Consider the following 18,235-nt stretch of genomic DNA (forward strand, 5'->3'; position numbering starts at 1 on the left):
TGGGAAAACAAGGATTGGCTCCACTGTTATTCCATGTGATAAATACAGAAATATTAAAGGTGTTCAAGACTTCTGCTAAACATCAGAAATCCTACACTGTGTTGCCTCATCATATTTTTTTTTAATGTAGATACAGTTGTCATAACTTTTGTAAGGATATGGATACATTTTGACATGAAAGCAGATTTGGAGGTAAAGCAGCCAGCCTTCCTTTAGCACAACACGTAAACAGTGCCATCTTGTGGCCCAGATGTGTCATCAGAAACAGAGGCCGGTTGCTCAGAGCTGCAGCCGGAGAACCAGGCTTCCCAAAAGAAGGGGAACATGTTTGTTTTATCCATGTGTTTGCAGATAATATTTTGGTCAGGCTGGCAGTGCCTCGGGAACTGACAAGTTGGCAATGGCCCATCTGAGCATCTAAGGCCCCTTCTTAGTAGGAGGCAGGGAAAACAGGGCAAAGGGCTTTTCTCCATGAGAGGCATTTTACTGTAGACAGTGCTGCAGCTCTCTTATGTGTGGGCAGGTTGTAGAAGTCTCTAGAAGGCCTCAGTAGAAGACTTGAGCTTGAAATATGAGAATCCATGATCCATAAATTTCATGGACAGACAATGAAAAGGACCAGCCCCTGAATCATCCCAGAGGCCTGGGAGCAGATGAGTCACTGTGGATTTCTCCATGTTCTTGACATTTGAATCTTTGTGGTTCTGTTGTTTTTATTTGAAAATAAGACAACCAGCACCCGCTAAATTGACCTTAACTTCAGTGATAATTTTAGCTTACTGACTCACTGAATGTTTTTTACACTTGTTCTCTCCTCTTAGCAAAGTCTGTTGGTTTGTTGGTGTCTGTGTGTACCTACATTCATGGTTTTTTGTTGTTTTTTTTTTTTTCCTTTTTTTCAGATCACCGGTAAAAGTGCAGCTGCAAAAATGACATCTGCCATTTTCTTCTTGAAATTAGGTGTCCCATAACATGAGTTACTTTGTTAAATTTGGGACGTGTCCATGGATGCCTTTTGAATTTGTTCACTGAGATACATGCAGACTTGCTACAGGGAAATACAACTTTTTTGAGCAAGATGCTAAAACAACCTTTCTTAGGAAAACCAAGCAAAATCATTGCTTTGAAGTGATTTCCTCCCTTTATTGCCCTTGCTTTTTTCAGTTAACAGCCAGAATATCAAAATTGCACATATCCTCTGTGGCAAAATAATTATTTCCTCAGAATGTCAAATGATACAGTTTAGTGTCTCCCTTTATTATAACTGAAGTAATAAGGAAAGAAATTTTTTATTTCTAAAGTAGAAACATTTCTTTACAATTTGTCTAAAATTCAGCAACATAACCTCTAAAATTAGAGTAGGCAAGTTTTAAACCTTCAAAGCTGGGCCTCTGTGAGGACTTCAGAACTGTTTTGACCAAGCCGTGACAATTAAATGATAGTGAATGATAATTTTATCTGAAACTCTGGGCTTTTTCTGTTAGAAGAGTGCCATCACTTTCACAAGTGTTCATCAGCACCTCATTTTCTTAAGGTGATTGTTTGAAATTGCCCAGAAGGAGCAAACATTTCTTGCCACCCGGGCATGTCCAGGAAAGACAGCAGTGCTCTCAGCTGCCTCCCCGCTACCACCCCCCAGGGCCCGCCCCTCTGGGGTCCATCTTGTGACCAGGAGGCCAACCTGTGTGTTTTGTGCCCTCAGGTACCCTCACATCCATCACCAACCTGGCCACGAGCCTGGCCCGGAACATGGACCGACTCTCACTGGATGAGGAGCACTACAACCGGCAGGAGGAGTGGCGGCGGCAACTCCCCGAGAGCCTGGGCGAGGGGCTCCGACAAGGCCTGTCCCGGCTGGGCATCAGCCTTCTCGGTAAGGGGCCACTGGGAACACACTACTCATGTCTGTCAGCACTCGGGCTCTACAGGGGATTTGTCAAATTCCCATTCGCCCTGGGGATGGTTGTGAAGTTTACATCCTTCCAGCAGACAAAGGTGAGGCTCAGAGAGGACAAGGCACTCACTCCGGTGCCTACCAGCGAGACCCTCATTTCCAGCCCCACCCTGCGGCAACGGAAACCCGTGTGCTCTGCCTTCTGCCTTCCTCTGCCTCTGGCAGGAACATATCTCTGGCCTCAGTGTGGCTCTCCAAAGGAAAAAATAATTCCATAAGAGGCCCCCAAGTGTGGTGGTGGACAAAAGGACAGTGGCATACAGCTGTTAGCTTTTTAAAGTGAGTACCAGGCAGCCCTTCTGAAGCCCTGGCACCTTCGCTACTATAGATACTGAGATGCTTGCTTTTGTTAGAGAAGCACTTGAGCAACGTGCAAATGCCATGTAGACTTCAGTGAGAAGCCTGCTTTTTCCTTTCATATGTTTTTGAAGCGTGCTCGATCAGCCTGACTCAGAGTAATTATTGTTTGTCAACCGGCCAAGATAGTATACTTAGAGGTGCAGATTGCTATGGATATTTCAAAATATTACAAATGTTTGAAAATAAGTTGCTTTGGGAAGATCTATAAAAAGGACTCCTTGGAGCTGAAATTTCACAGAGGTGAATTTTCAAGGGTATTTTTTGTTTATTTGTTTGCAAAGGAACTTAAAACTGTATTGCTTGGCAACCTGCCTGCGAGTATCTGAAGGAGTATGCAGCTCGCAGAGATCAAAGTGGCCAAAAGCAGCTCCGAGCAAAGGTTAGAAAAGATGAGCTTGAAAGGACTTGTCCTCTCTCCAATCTTCAATTCTCTACACAACTCCTCAACTTGCAACCGCAGCCCAGCTGAGGCTCTGGGAGGAAGTAGTAAAATGTTACAAGTTCAGGTTAAGTTACTGGAAATTATTTAAGAAAGAACATTCTGGCGGGGGGGGGGGTGCGGGGGGGAGGCACTGTCATTTGATAATGCCCGGAAACGGGAAGCTAATGACCTGGGGTGAAAATCCTGGGTGAAGGAGCAGTCTCCTTGCTTGACTCGGTCACCCCGAAGGCAGCAGTGGCTGCTTTGAGGCCAGTGTGTGGTGGAAGGATCATAGTCCTCAGGAGCCAGCAGCCCCTGTTCTAATGCCCAAGTCCTTTTTTTGTGACTTCGAACAAGTTCTTCTCTGAGCCTGAGGTTCTCGTTTTTTATGTGGGGCTGGCGTATACCATGATTAGAAATAAGGGCGGTCGTGTGCAAGGCAATGAGTTAGTGTTTGGTAAACAGCACCATCGTTTGTGCATTATGGTAGCAAAGGAACTCTAAGAGTTACCTGGTTTCAAAGAGTGTCCCTGGAAATAGACATTTGAACAGTTTTGCTTTAGTTCTGGTTCGATGGATTAAGTTGTTGTAGCCAGAAGAAGTGACAGTGAGGTTATCTTGGGGACCTCAAGGTCATCGTTTTAGGATTTTGGGACCTTTTACGCTAAGTAAGAATTGTAGGGTTAAGCACCCTCTGCTCTGACATGAGAGCTTCTTCCCTCCATCAAACTCTTCTGGGCACTTACAGGTGAGCAGAAAGGGAAGAGCTGGGCTGGATGGCAGTGGCCCTCTCCACCCCTGACTCCTGTCTAGCCTGAAGTTCCTATTCTCTCCCACCTACAGCAGCCCACACCCCCTACCCAGTTTCTACTGTATAGACTTGGGCCTGGTGGTAGCAATCAGTTACATGAGTAGCCATGAATCTGTCATTATGATGTCAGCCCTCTGGGCGCGTGACTCCTAAAGCTTTAATCTTTGCTGTAGTCATTGTGTCTTGTGCATCCTCACCCATGCACGGGAATCATTTGGTCTCCCCGTGGAAACTGCAGCGGGCTCTTCGGATCTTTGCATCTCTGGGAATGTATGAAAACCTGTGAGTTCTGGGGGTGAAGTAAACGCCTCCCCTGTGTATACTGATTGGACCTGCAAATACTGGGCCTTGACCCAGAGCCCAGGGGACTCCATTCCTAATGTAGGACATCCTCTGAGCAGCATGCCCATTTCCGGACTCCTAAGAGATTTTTTTTTTAAGAGATTTTAGTTCAGAGTAGGTATCTCAAGCTTAGCCCAAACCAGCTTCCTTTCCTCTAAAGGAGGAGAACATGTTCATTTTATCCATGGGTTGCAGATGATGACTAGGAGTTCGAGAGCCTGTCTGTATTCCACATAACCTCTGGGTTACTTCAAAACATCTGACCCTAGACCTACGTGATGTGTGGCAGGAAGAAGAGAAGGAGAGTAGGACCAGCTGAGCACCCTCCCCTTGAAAATTATAGATTTTTGCCCATTTAATCTACCCCCAGAAATACTGTTTAAAATTGCTGTGTGCAATTAAATGCCTAGTTGAAGTTAGAGCTATTATCCTACAGTAGTTTGAAACCCATAGGAATTCTAGTCGTTCAATTTCTTCCTTTACGAGCTAGAAACGTTAAGGGCTCAGTTGATAAAAATACATTAAAGAACACTTTACACTTGGCACTTCCACATGTGCCATTTTCATTTGATCTTCACAACAGTAGGCATGGATGAGGGAAGGTCATTTCCCCAGGTCAGACCTCTAGCAGATGAGGAAGTGAGGGACTAGAACCTAGGCCTGTCCATGGTGTCGCCTATCCTGGAGGGCCCCGGGCCTGGAAACAGGGTGGGGGGAGACTGGACAATTGAAATTCCCAGGGTAGAAAAAACACATTTCCCCCAACTGTCTGGGTTTGGTGGGTCCTCTAGTCTCTGCTTCACCCTCAGAGGATACTGTGGAGTGTCATGAGGCACTTGAAAATCAACAGAAGTCCTTAGCTGCTGTGCCCAGCCACACTGCCCGCAGATCGGTGAGAGAAAGTGCCAGCTCGGAGAGAGATGCCGCCAAGGCTTCTGGATGAGCTCCACAAGTTTTCCAAAAGCAATGGCTTTTGGAAAAGCTCCGTTTAGCCTGCAGAATTGGCACTAAGCTCGTCCACATTTACCAGATCCGCTCCTCAAACACCCACACTATGCCCGGGAGCTGGAGCTAAGAGAGGATGTGCAGCTCCATGTCACAGTTCACACTCCACATTCACTCCTAAACATGCCTTCTTCTCATGAAAACCGAGGGCAGACTGCCACAAACTGCTGTTCTGACCCACTCTTATTTTGGGCCTCCATCTGATTTTTATGAAGCATTGCTAACGTTCCCAGAAGCCATGCCTCTCCGTGTCTTCGAGCCACTCTTAGGTATGCCATTTGGAATCCCAACAACATTGGCCTCTACCAGGTGGATCAGGAAGATTTCCCTCAGAGTAACTGAAGAGTTGTGCACAGCAAGAGACAGTATAGTCCCTCTGCTGCCACCATCTGCCATGAGCTGACTTGTTCACAGTTATTAGGGAATCTAGGGATAACAGAGACAGACCTTAGTGCTTCCTGCTCAGTTTGCTGGTCTTTCCTAGTCAAAAAAAGACAGCCTGAAGCTAGAATGCCTAATATACACTGTGGGTCTCCTTTGTCTCAGGAACGGTAAGCTGTAGCTTGGTGTCTCAGCTTAGGCCTGTGCCTCTGCTACTGTGTCAAAAAAAAGTGCCCAAAATAAAGCCACATCCTTCTGCAAAAGCTTACAAAGCAGACACTGAAGTAGAGGCTTTCACAGACCGGAGACCAAGTGTTTGTTGCCTGAGGCCGGAGAGCAGGTCACAGGAAAGGTGAGGGAGAGCCTTTTTATTTCTCTTGCTTCACAAAGATAACCCTCCCCCTAAAATTAAAGGGTACCCAAGGAAACACCTCCCCTATTTCTCCGTTTCCCACAGAGTCCAGTAAGAACCCAACCCGAGACTCCCTCTTCCCTCCTGGCCCCTGTTACATCACATCACAGCCGCCTCCATGTGGCCGCCCACCCTGTGGGCCCAATGCCAAGAGACAAGTTTAGGGGATCCATTTACACTACTTAAAGCCTTAGAGCAGAGTTTGCGAATATGACAGTAAATAATTTACCAGTTGTAGGATTTAGCCGGATTATACTCAATAAGAAAACCTTGTAAAGTCCTAAGAGAAGCACCCTCTCTTAGGGCAGGGTTGAAGAGACCATGAAACTGTGGCTGGTCTGTCATGGCCCCTGTGGTCTCCAGGTCGTTAGCACAAAGAGGCAGAGAGCTGCACCTGGTGAGCAGTGAGGTGTTGGTGTGTGTGATGAGACCACCTTCCCCCTTGAGGGCCTGGTGCTGAGCTGAGGTCATATGATCCAGCAGCGCCTCAAACTCACAGAATCTAACACTTTGTCGTAGGTTCGGGCTTTCCACTTTTCTCGCTGCCCAGATAGTTTACCTGTCAAAGCCACAATAACTAGAGCCTTCACTGTGGCCAGTGGCTGGAGAAAGCAGATCAAACGGGAGTCTCACTGTAGATACCTCTTTGTATTTAAGGCAGATAGACGTTCGAGCTCTTTTCAGGTAATCTGGTCAAGGCTGTGTTCTTTCTACAGGTTAACCCTGTCGCATTAAGGAGAAATGGGAGATTCCAAATGAAGTAACTGCCCCCCCACCCCCGCCGCGACTCATTTTTTAAGGACCTCTGGTGGCGCAGTGGTTAAGCTCTCAGCTGCTAACCAAAAGGTCAGCGGTTTGAACCCACCAGCCACCCCACAGGAGAAAGATGTGGCATTCTGCTTCCACAAAGATTTACAGCCTTGGAGACCCTATGGGGCAGTTCTCCGCTGACCTACAGGGTCACTATGAGTTGGAATTGATGGCAGTGGGTTTGGTTTTGGGTTTTGGAACTCATTTTCAGTAGTCTTACGGAAAGCTACATTTGAGCAAAGACATTTCTATCATAAATACAAGTGATTTATTGCTAAATTTGTAATTATTTACTTCAGCTGCTTTCTTACTCTTAAGCATCTCTTTCTTGAAAGAAACCAGATAATGAAATCACAAAAACTATGATTTGATACTGCTCATTCTGAACTATCTGCTATGAAAAGATTTGAAGGCCCCAGTTCCCGCTTCCCACTCACTGATGGTGAATTCCTTTCCCCTGTGGTGGGTTTGGTTGATACTCCCCAGCCGCTGTGACCCCTGATCTCACAGCTGGAGAACAGAGCATCTGATTCCTTAGACTCTGACCAAGTGAAGAGGGCTCCGAGCTAGAGTTGCCAGGACTGGGTGTCAGGAGCCAAGATTGTGATCCCTCAGCCCATGACAGCCATCTCATTTCTTTAGAAGGTTTGAGACAAATTGGTCGAGGCTGGGAAACAGACCTGTTGCCTCAGGTCATTATTAATCTACCCACGAGTAAACTTACATGATTCTGTCAAAACCTAGAGGAATGGAATCTTCAGGGGAGAGCATTCCCTTTACAATTGACCTGAAAGAACTGGCCTTTTGTTTTATTGGACTTTGTTCAATGGAATATTGCTTTGAAATTAGCAGGTCACTAACTGAGACCTGGAAATCTCCGTTTACCCAAGAGATTTTGAATGAGTGGCATTTAGAGTAATGGCATTTGACATACACTAAAACTTCTACTAGGGGGACTGTGCATTTTTATTGATCCTAGCAACTTTGGTTGAAACCAGAATTTCATCAAGAGCTATAATGAAATTTTCCCTCTTACTGGGTTAGATAGGGGAGTCCTGGTGGCACAGTGGTTAAGCGCTTACCTGCTAACCAAAAGGTTGACTGTTCGAGCCCACCAGCCGCTCCTCGGGAGAAAGATGTGGCAGCCTGCTTCGGTAAAGATTTATCAGCCTTGGAAACCTATAAGGCAGTTCTACTCTGTCCTGTAGGGTCACGCTGAGTTGGAATCTACTCAACAACAACAGGTATGGGCTTGAGGCCCCTCCGCTCCATTCTTTACTAGATCTCATCATTGGACCCTCAAGTCAGAGATCACTTGTAATCACCTTCTTGTTCAGTCTGTGGTTTCTTATGCTGCCTTATGGTAAAACTGAGAGCAGGGTTTTTGTAGCTAAAGTGAAGAGTAAGTGGCCAAACCTTAGCTGAAGTGAGAGAAGGAAGTTTTTCCAAGACTGGCAGATCTTCTCTGCAGTCTTATAAACAGGAGAAGTGACTAGCTTGGTGGTTAAGAGCATAGGCTGTGACTCAGACTCCTTACATTCAAATCCTTGCTCTTGCACTTAACAACTGTGTGACCTTGGGAGAAACTCCTTAACCTCTCTGTGCGTCCATATCTTTCTTTAGAAAAGAGGATAAGAACAGTGTATAGCTCCTAGGATTATAACAAGTATTAAATGATTTCATATCGATAAAGCTCTTAATATAGTCCCTGGGACACAGTAAACACTCAAAATATATTACCTCTAATAGAATAATTAAAAAAAAAAAATACCACTAATTGTCTAGTTATAAAGTGAGAACACAGTAAGGGGTTGACCCTTTCCAGTTTTTTTCTTCGCACTGATTCTGTGAAGCTGATTAGGTGTCTGAGCAGTCCCCCTCCTCCTAGGGACTTGTGAGCTTCCTCCCCAGACTGTGTTGCCTGACTTGTGGATGAAGGCATGTGGTTGACACTTTGAAGAGTTGGGTATGTTTGTTAAATTCCAAATTAAAGTTCACAGAGCCTGACTGTGGTGGCCAAACCCAGTCCGACCATTGTTTTGATGACAATAATAATGTCTAACTTAAACAGAGCCCTCAATGTGCTTAGATAATTGGTAAATAAATGTAAAGAACTGTATGTATAATGAGAGTGGGTTCTCATTTTCAGTCCAAATAAAACTGTGTTCCAGATTGAAAATTTTCATGTTCTGAGGATTTTAAGTCCTTAATGGGGGCTTTTGTTGTTTCAGGTGCAATTGCTGGTATAGTCGATCAGCCAATGCAGAACTTCCAGAAAACATCGGAGACTCAGGCTTCGGCAGGACACAAGGCCAAGGGTGTTATCTCCGGTGTGGGGAAAGGAATCATGGGGGTGTTCACAAAGCCCATTGGAGGAGCTGCTGAGCTTGTGTCGCAGACTGGCTACGGTAAGCTGGTGGGAAACAAGTCAGGGCAACTCAGACTCAGCCAACTACTTTGTATTGTATTGTATTGTACCCAAGTGTGCCCTAAGATAAACATGGTAGAGGAGTGAAAAATAAGATAAACAATAACTATCTTTCTCACCTCCTTATGCTTCTTTACACAAAGAACAGAACTATACTATTAATTAAAATAATAAAGTTGTAGAACCAGGGAATCAATTAGTAATTTCCATATATGTATACTAGAGAATCTCTTTGTAGTACATTTAATAAAATAGACTTTGATGAAAAGTAATCAGTTAAGTTTGAGTGTTTTTTGCAGCACAGAAGAGAGTTATTTTTCTAATGAGAAATTTGGATGGTAAGTTACAAGGCAGGGAGACCCCTTTATAGCGTGGGCGTGTATGTGTACGCATGCACGTACTCACGCAGACAGTTCTTGGCATTCCTTGGCTTATAGCTGCCTCGCTCCAATCTCTGCCTCTGAGGTCATATGGCCTTCTTATAAGGCCATCAGTCATTAGATTTAGGACCCACCCTAATTCATCTGACCTCATCTTAACTAATTACATCTACAAAAACCCTATTTCCAAATAAGGTCACATTCTGAGGTTCCGGGTGGACGTGAATTTTGGGGGGAACACCGTTCAGCCCAGTACAGCTGCTTTTCTCACCTGCAGACTCCATCTTGCTCGTTGTGGCCAGGCCAAGTCTCCTGGCCAATGGAAGCAGTGGCACATGACCTGCAAATAAAATCCTTTGACCAGACAGCTGTGCAGAACTTGGGCTGTGGCAGTACTTACACTTGGGGTCTCCCCAGGGGACTGTCCCTATGCATGTGGGTGCACACCTGAGAAATGGGGTATGTGAGAGAAAGCATCTCCTCCCATGCTTCTTTTCTAGCATTCTTGGCAGAGCACATTAACAGTAACATTTAATAAGCCCCTGACTGTAATTGTTACCATTTTACCTAAAATTGGCTGCATTGTTTTCGTCCTGAAGCAGGCTGTTTAGCTACTATAACAACCTACAAGAGGGTTCTCTGGTTGTCAGGCTCCTGAGCACTGTGCCGTCTGCAGCTGGCTGTCAAGTCTGCAGGATGACCTCCCTGCTGTATCCTGTTCCTCAACAGATCTGAAGAGGCAGCCAGATCAGGGCATAAAAAGTGTCTGAGAGGAAGGGAGCTGGCCTCTGAATGCCCACTTTAGGCAACCATCCAGAAAGGATCCTTTAAGAGACCACGCAGACCTCTTTGCTCTTCCCCTCCCTGCCTCCCCCTTTATTTCTGCCTCTCTCCTGTGACATTTTCACTCACAGGGAAACTGACAAGAATTGCTGCAACTTACACATGGGAAAAGCTAAACTCTTGTTCATCAAATACTTACACATTAATAAAAACAGTATTTCTTTTGCTATAGACTCCAGTGAGGTAAACTCCTACTTCACAAATTCTTTTGGTTTTGACAGTGCCATTTTCCCTCCCCGTGTGTTTCCCAGGGCTGAGGACTCTCCTTTATGTAAGAGCATCTCAAACAGCCTCACATGGCCTTTTTGGTTTCCATCATTCTTGTAAAACTTTTATTATAGCACTGAAGATTTTACAAACCACTAACTTTTAGTCTAATGACTGTGCCTCATTTATAAACATTTATAAGCCCTCAGAAAGCACACACACTGTACCATCTTTGGTTCAGGAGTCTCTCTGGAGGCCTGTGTGGCTGCTGCTCGCTGCCCTCATTTGATGCTGGCACCGGGGAGAGGGCTCATAAATGTATATGGATTCGTGTTTAACAGCTGGATTAAGTCACTTAACATGTAAATACTGTATTTAGGCAAACTGTGCGCCTTTGTGTGTACCTATGTGTGCGTTGTTTTTTATTGTTTGACCAGTCATAGCACAGATGGGGAAGTATTTTAGTATGAAACAGGAAAGTATAACAATTCTTTTTTGACACATAAATTGTAAATGATGTGTAAGACATTGCTTTACATTAATTACTCTCAGGAATATTCTGCTTTCTCTAATTGGTAGTCTATTCTTGGACTACAGCATATTCATATTTTAGTTTGTAGCTAATGTTAAGATCCTCGAGGTTAAGTGCACTATAACATTTAATGATTCTCCATGCACTTGCTTCCAAAGATGTGACATCATTTTGGATCTGTAACATTTTATGGATGGTTATAAGCAGATGATATCACTATAGCATGGAACTGTCTTCCAGAAAACAACTAGTAAAACTCCCTTACTTCTCTTACCACAGGTATTTTACACGGAGCTGGACTTTCTCAGCTTCCCAAACAGCGTTATCAGCCAAACGATCTACACGCGGACAAGGCTCCAAATGGCCATGTCAAATACGTCTGGTAAAATTATTTAGACACTTGCTAAGTTTTACATCCACATTGTATATTAGTAGGTCCTGGCTTGCTGTCAAGTTAATGGGCCATACTTCCAGGAGAACCCAGGAGGAACAGCCATTTTGGCACCTCAGAGAGCCAGGAAGAGGCTGCTGTTCCCAGATTTGGAGTTGCTGGAGAACCCTGCCCCATCTTTACCATCAGGCAGAGGGTGCACACCAGCAGAGAACCCAGCCTGTGAGCAGGCCCGAGATTGTCTACGGAACCACTGTTCTAATTTGTTGTTGTTAGTTGTCACCAAGCTGGCTCTGACTCATAGCAACCTTATGTGTCACAGAACATAAATGTTGCCTGGTCCAGTGCGAATGTTTAATTAGGGGTGACATTTCTAATGAAAGGGGGCTAACCTGAGCAGAGGAAAATCTTTGTCCCTAGGAGAAGCAGGTTCTGTGGATGAGAATCTGTTTGAGAATTAAAGGGAAAATTATATTTCAAGCTAAAATTAATAATCAGGTTGATGAGGGCCCTTTGCCCTTGGGAACTGTGTGTGGGGCTGCCCCAGCCCTTGGGACAAACAGCAAGTACTGGTAAGTGAGCTGTCCTTTCGAAGCCGGCCTCACTTACCACTTTTCTTCACTGAAACAGGAAAATGCTCCAGTCTCTGGGCAGACCAGAAGTCCACATGGCCCTGGATGTGGTTCTGGTGAGAGGCTCAGGCCAGGAGCATGAAGGGTGCTTGCTGCTGACGTCAGAAGTGCTCTTTGTGGTGAGCATCAGTGAGGACACACAGCAGCAGGCCTTCCCCATCACAGAGATCGACTGTACACTGGACAGCAAGCAGAAGAACCTGCTCATTGTGCAGCTCAAACAGCCAAGAGTAGCCTGTGACGTGGAGGTACATTTCAGAAAACAGAGTGGCCAGGGCTAGCTGCCAGCGAGGTCAAGCCATGGGCTAAATCACTGTTACCCAGAGCATTCATGAGCCCAAAGAGACCAAGAAAGCTGCAAGGCAGAGGAAGGTGGTAGAGGAGAGGGGCCATTGTAGAGGGTGTTGGGAAGCCCCCACCCAGTGCACATCTGAGCCTTTCACAGGAGCCAGCAGCAGGCTAGGTGGACTTAACAGCCTGAGGCTTAGCCGCCATGTGATCTGATTGCGCTGGGCTAGAGTACTGGCGTAGATAGGATGATGGCGTTCTAAAATGAGGTTGGATGGGGAGGTCCAGGATCAATCAGGGCAGCAATTTCAGGCAGTTACTCCCAAAGCAGGTCTCCTGGTCTGAATGTCTGAACTCTATAAAGCAGGTCCCAGTTGAAATGTAGTCTAGAAGTGGCTACAACAGGTCTGTGTTTACAACAGAGGACTACTGAAGAATGAGGGGGCGTCACGAAGTGAAACAAGGCATGGCCAACAGGCCAGATGTTTACAAGCTCACAAACCAGAGGGGTTTAACTCCCTCCCTCAATCCCAACTTCCAACCTGAGACCTCAGGGGTCAAAATCTTGTAAACAGGTATCTTTCCCGTTCACAGCACTTTATTCTGTGTGGCTCGGTGCCCCGTTGCCCATGGGAAAAGGTACCACAGGTACGTCCTGGGGATGTTGCTTAGGCTCCTGGGGCAGTCCTCTAGCCCCACAGTTCAAGATGTGGGCTGCTGGCTCCTAGCTCCTGGCCAGATATAAGCTGATATGAAATGGGTGTTCAGGTGGTGCATATAGATGCTCAGAAGCACTGACCAGAGCGGCCCCAATTCTGCATCCCAGCCTGGGGTGGGCAGGTTCACCCACTGGAAAGCTGCTCTCTGCCCCAACCTCCCAGCTGATTGCCTGATCCACAGGGCCCCAAGAGCTGACCTATGAAACACACATCTTTTTCTAAACAACACAGGGGAGGGGGCATCACTGGCAAGCTGGAGCCTGCTGGTCCTAATCGAGGACTGAGTGACCCCAGCAAAAGACAGCAAACTTGCTTCTAGCAAGTTCTGCCTAATTCCTTCTTTCATTATTTTCTTCCTGGTATGGGAGCCTGCGTCTCCCTCACACCACTATTTGGGTAAAATTATCTGAGAAGATGGAAGGCAGCCAACCACAACAACTCTGAGATTTCTCTAGTTTCTTGGATCATAATCAGTCAGGCTTTAAGCCGGGGCTTGGCATCAAGACTACATTGCTGCTTCGAGTTGATGACTTTCTGGGAATAAACAGAGGTCAGATGTCCAGGCTGACTTTATTAGATCTGCCAAAATCTCCTGATCCAGTTGACAATAAAGCAGCGGTGATCTGGCTACAGGATTTGGCAGGAGATAGTATCATTATCTTCAAGTCCTGAGTCCTTAACAAGAAACCTCCATGGCTCTAAGGAATATCTGTGGCCATCATTATTCCTTTGCTGCTTGGGAAATATTTCAGATCTTGAACTGCTGGGACCAAAGACTCATCTTCTGCTGTTAAACGGTCTCTCCTGTCTTCAGGCGTGATCCTTCTCTCTTTTGCTTTTGAGGGTCCTGTGGGGAATTATCATAGCTGGAGGGGAACAGACCCCAGTTTCTCTAGGGGTTACTGAGGTGATAGCTGGAGCCACCACTGCTAGAAGTCACCAAGGCTGAAACTGTGGACTCACTATGACTTAAGAATCAGCACTGAAGCTCTGGACACCGTGCTTGACACTGGTTTCCATGGTGTCTAGGGATAAAAGTGGGTTGGGATTAAGGCACAAATAAAAGAGGCAGCAAAGGATGACTGAGCAGGAATACAGCAAAGCAAGTGACAAGCACTGAGTTCCACACAGCAATGGACAGAACAGAGTGGCTATCCAGTGTCTTCAGCTCCACTTTCTGCTTCCTAGCTCTAGTTCACTTTCTCCCCTCAAGTCCTTATTAGAAAGTTACCCTGCTAATCCTGTCCATAGCCTTAACTTCTCTACCCACCCAGAGGAAAACCCAAGCTGCAGAACAAAAGGCTCATTTGTTTCCTGTTTGAGATAGTAAACCCTTAAGGAGTGATGGAATCAGCGTATTTTAGAATAGGCAGGGGAAGGGCATGCTTCACAAGCAGCACTTCTGAGCGGCTTGTCCTCAGTCACAGTACTTGTGTCCATGTCATCCAGAGAGAAAGCCTGGTTAAGAAGCCTACCTGCTGTGGCCCAGTGAAAGCTAAGAGCAGTATTTTAAGATCTTTACATAAAATGGCTCTTCTGGTTATTGCTTTTGATGCTAGGGAACATAGCTTCTTTGAATTTTGGAAAGAATTAATTTGTAGATGACATCATTCAGTATATTCAAATATGGTAAGATTCAGATTTTTTTTCTTTAATCAGCATTTGCTTTTCTTGGTCAAATGCAGCCATTTTTAGGGTAATAATTACTTAATACGCCTGGCACAGTATTGAAATCCCTTATGAAAGGTTCAGAATGAGTCAGGAAGGTCAATTTATTCCTTGGCCAGACTCCTTTCACAACACGGGTTTTCCTGTGCTGCTGTTCAGGAGGAGCAATTAAGACTTTGTGTATTCAGAGCTTTCCAGCTGAATCCTGACCCCATCAAATGATATCATCAGAGCTCTGGCTTTTTGCTGGTGGTGCACAGCTGTCAGTAACTCTTTGGGGGCTTTTATTTTCTTCCCATGCTTAAAATATGAGATGGGAACTCTAACGGCTGCCCTACTTATTTCTATGGCAGTCCCATTTACTCTTACCATCTCACTGGTTTTCTGCAGGCTCTAGACACTTTTGGCTGTGTTGTTTCTTTGCCTTACAGAGACACAAAAATTCTTTACTACTACTTTGAAAACTAAAAAGCCCTCATTAAAATGCTTATAATTCTTCAGTGTGGTCTTGCTAAAGCTCAGTAGGTGAAAACCACTGAAAGGTCAGTGGACACCCTAGATCCTCACAGATCAGTGGCTTATGTTGGAAATGTCCTACTCTACCTGGTGTACACTAGATAGGTACAGAATATCAGGGTGGGAAGAATCTGACTCCAGCTGCCTTTGATGGGTGCTTTCTCAGAAACTCTTGCTTCAGAACTTAAGTACTGTATCTCAGTTCTCCTATTCGAGTTCCACTGATGATGAGCCAGACTTTTATGAACCATAAATGTACTTTGCATCCTCCCTGGACATAAGAATTTCCCCTTGCTCTGCCCAGTTTTTCTATTTTCTCTGGCTTTAAATTCTAGTATTTATAAAAACAGAAAATGTTACCCAGTTCAAGATGTATTTACTTTTTAATGCTGTGTCCAAAGCCACTGGTTTGAAAGAGTTACTCTTCACTTTTTTTTAATCAGACTGAAGAGGTTCGGGGAAGACAGCCTAACAGTTTTGATTTCATGGTGTTGTTTAATAATTAGATTTAAGCAGAGGAAAGACATTTTTCTCTTACATTCCCGGGTTAATTGGCAAAGAACAGTGACATGTTTTAGTAGATAATGAGGAAAATGCTAAATTGTCAACTTCAACAATGGGAACTTTTATGTAACACCAAATACTTAGTCAAAGGGAAGTTGTCCTATAGCCTTATGCAGAGCTTTTGTTTTACTGTTAAAATTGCAGTGTTATGGTTGCCACATCTCAGGGGGGAAAAGGGAAGCACTGTCTAAAAGGCAACGATGTACAAATGCATCAAGACAAAAGAAAGGAGAGAATTTTCTTATGAAATTCTCATTAAAAGGGTTTGGCAACTCAATAAAATCTTTATTTTTGGATCCCAGGTGGATGGAGCCCGAGAGAGACTGTCAGAGCAACAGTACAACAGACTTGTGGACTACATCACAAAGACATCTTGTCACCTGGCCCCCAGCTGCTCTTCCACGCAAACACCATGCCCTGTGGTACCTGTGGAGCCTCTCCCCTCCCCTCTTAAAACATACCACTATTTGGTTGATCCATATTTTGCTCAGGTCTTCATTAGTAAATTTACTATGGTGAAAAATAAAGCCCTGAGGAAAGGGTTCCCTTGAGTCCCTTCTGAGATGTTTGTCTTCTAAAATTCAGATTCTTACCTTCTCCCTAAAAAGACACTTTAAAATGCAGTAGAAGAATGTCATTTCTTTCACATTTGGGGACAATTAAGTCATATCTGTAAAATATATTTCCTTTTGCTCTATAATGCTATTTACTAAAATTTGCACTATAATTAGGACATTAACTCTGCTCTAAGGCAAAACTGGTCAGGCTCTAGAATGGGAGAGCTAGACTTCAAAGGTCATTCCCACCTCCATCTGTTTTGGGGCAGAGAAACTAATACCCTTGCCTGCAAAGATCGGGATTCTTTAAATGAAATTAAACACGCTTAGGACACTATATGTTAACTTGTTAAATCTGTTACTTGACTGCTGATGCTATTTGTTTAGTAAAAGCTGTTACGTACCGTCTAAAGTGTGCATTTTCTAAAGTTTACAAAAACACTGATGACTGTCCAGGTGCATTTTGGAAAAAATACTGTGTCTTTACTAGGCAAGTTTAGAGTGAATCTCTTCTAACTACCAAGAGCGCTGGGGTGCTCAGGTGACTTTCTTCAGCTCCATGAACAACACACACTCCCAGCAAGTCCCTGTGGAAGGGGGTTAGCCATTGTGCACTTGAGGGACCCTAGGGTTCACAATGACAACAGCCCATTCACATGGTTTTGTTCAAGACACTAGGTCACCAGACATTACCTTAAATATTCAATGAACAGCCTAATTACATCCAAACTTGGGCCTACGATTTAGTGTCTCAATTGTAGGTGACAAGAAAATGTGACTTCACATGCCCACTGGTCTAACTTAAGTTTCACATGTTGCTGGAAAGCAAGAATGTTATGGACAGTTTGGGCTGAATATGAAAAATGGTTCCTTCATTTGTTGTGTTATAGTAACTTACAAAAGGGACAGTTTCATCAACCTCAAGAGTAACTTTTTAAGAATGTAAATATGTATTAATTCTTGTATCTTTTAAGGTAATTTTGCATACTGCTTCTAAGAATTGTTAAATTGTTACAGAAAATAATTTAAAATAAAAGGTATCCCTGAATTACTGACTGCACATAAATGTCTGTTCCTACCAGGAGCTTCTACCATGCAATTGTTCACTGGTACCTGGGTTTAGTATAGTTCACATCACTAAGACTCAAGAATTCTGCAGATAACATAAAAAGATAGTTTTTGATATCTTAGTAAAGTGACCATTAGTAATTAAACTAGCTTTGGCTAAAATAAACAATTTCTAAAGCTGTATCACTTTGATCACAACAAAAACATAATAATAAAGGTGAAAAAGGTCCTAAGACCTCATAAAAAAAAGCTATACTATTATAGCCATTGGAAACCCTGGTGGCATAGTGGTTAAGTGCTATGGCTGCTAACTAAAGGGTCAGCAGTTCGAATCCGCCACGTGCTCCTTGGAAACTCTATGGGGCAGTTCTACTCTGTCCTATAGGGTCACTATGAGTCGGAATCAACTCGATCGCACTGGGTTTGGTTTTTTTGGTTTTATATAGCCATTAGCAAACTCAATTCCAGGTTATGTAACTAAAAGGACTGCTTTTCTGGATTAGATACATATCTCAAATTTCATATGTATACTGTTAACCTTCGGCAAAGCAATCTTAAATTTCAATTACCTACTTTATCTGTCTGGTGTTAGCAGGGCTACCAAAGAGTGGCAATGAAGACCAAGGACAGGTTTTACTGGAAAGGCTATCTCTGTCCCTTTTTCTATCCAACACAAGACTTAGAGCCCACAGTATAGTTCATCACGTAGACCTCTTAAATCCATGGCTCAGAGTCAAGTAATTGCACCTAGTAGTACCTCAGAGAAAAGGACAAGATGCCACAGCTCTCAAAGATATACTGAAACAATGAAATTTTTAAGTTACTGAAATAATACTCTCTTCATAAGGTACAGACACAGTTAAGATCCCCAATCAGTTCTAATTGCTTTTAAATACCCTGAATCATCAGTAATAGTAATTAAATGAGAAAAGACTTACTGTCCAAA

At 44.2% G+C, this 18,235-nt stretch overlaps 1 protein-coding gene across 8 annotated transcripts in view; it reads left to right on the forward strand.

The window, feature by feature from the left end:
- The window catches only part of VPS13B (vacuolar protein sorting 13 homolog B), a 916,907-nt gene extending 898,672 nt beyond the window's left edge, over positions 1–18,235 (forward strand). For all 8 annotated transcript variants that reach the window (XM_064267936.1, XM_064267938.1, XM_064267934.1 and 5 more), the window contains 5 exons: positions 1,703–1,873; positions 8,728–8,904; positions 11,166–11,268; positions 11,908–12,157; positions 15,967–18,235. In XM_064267936.1, coding sequence (XP_064124006.1) covers positions 1,703–1,873; positions 8,728–8,904; positions 11,166–11,268; positions 11,908–12,157; positions 15,967–16,215 — 950 coding nt within the window. In that variant the 3' untranslated portion in view covers positions 16,216–18,235. The remainder of the gene's footprint in view (positions 1–1,702; positions 1,874–8,727; positions 8,905–11,165; positions 11,269–11,907; positions 12,158–15,966) is intronic.

Source organism: Loxodonta africana, chromosome 14, assembly GCF_030014295.1.
Source record: "Loxodonta africana isolate mLoxAfr1 chromosome 14, mLoxAfr1.hap2, whole genome shotgun sequence".
In the NCBI taxonomy this organism is placed as follows: Eukaryota; Metazoa; Chordata; class Mammalia; order Proboscidea; family Elephantidae; genus Loxodonta; species Loxodonta africana.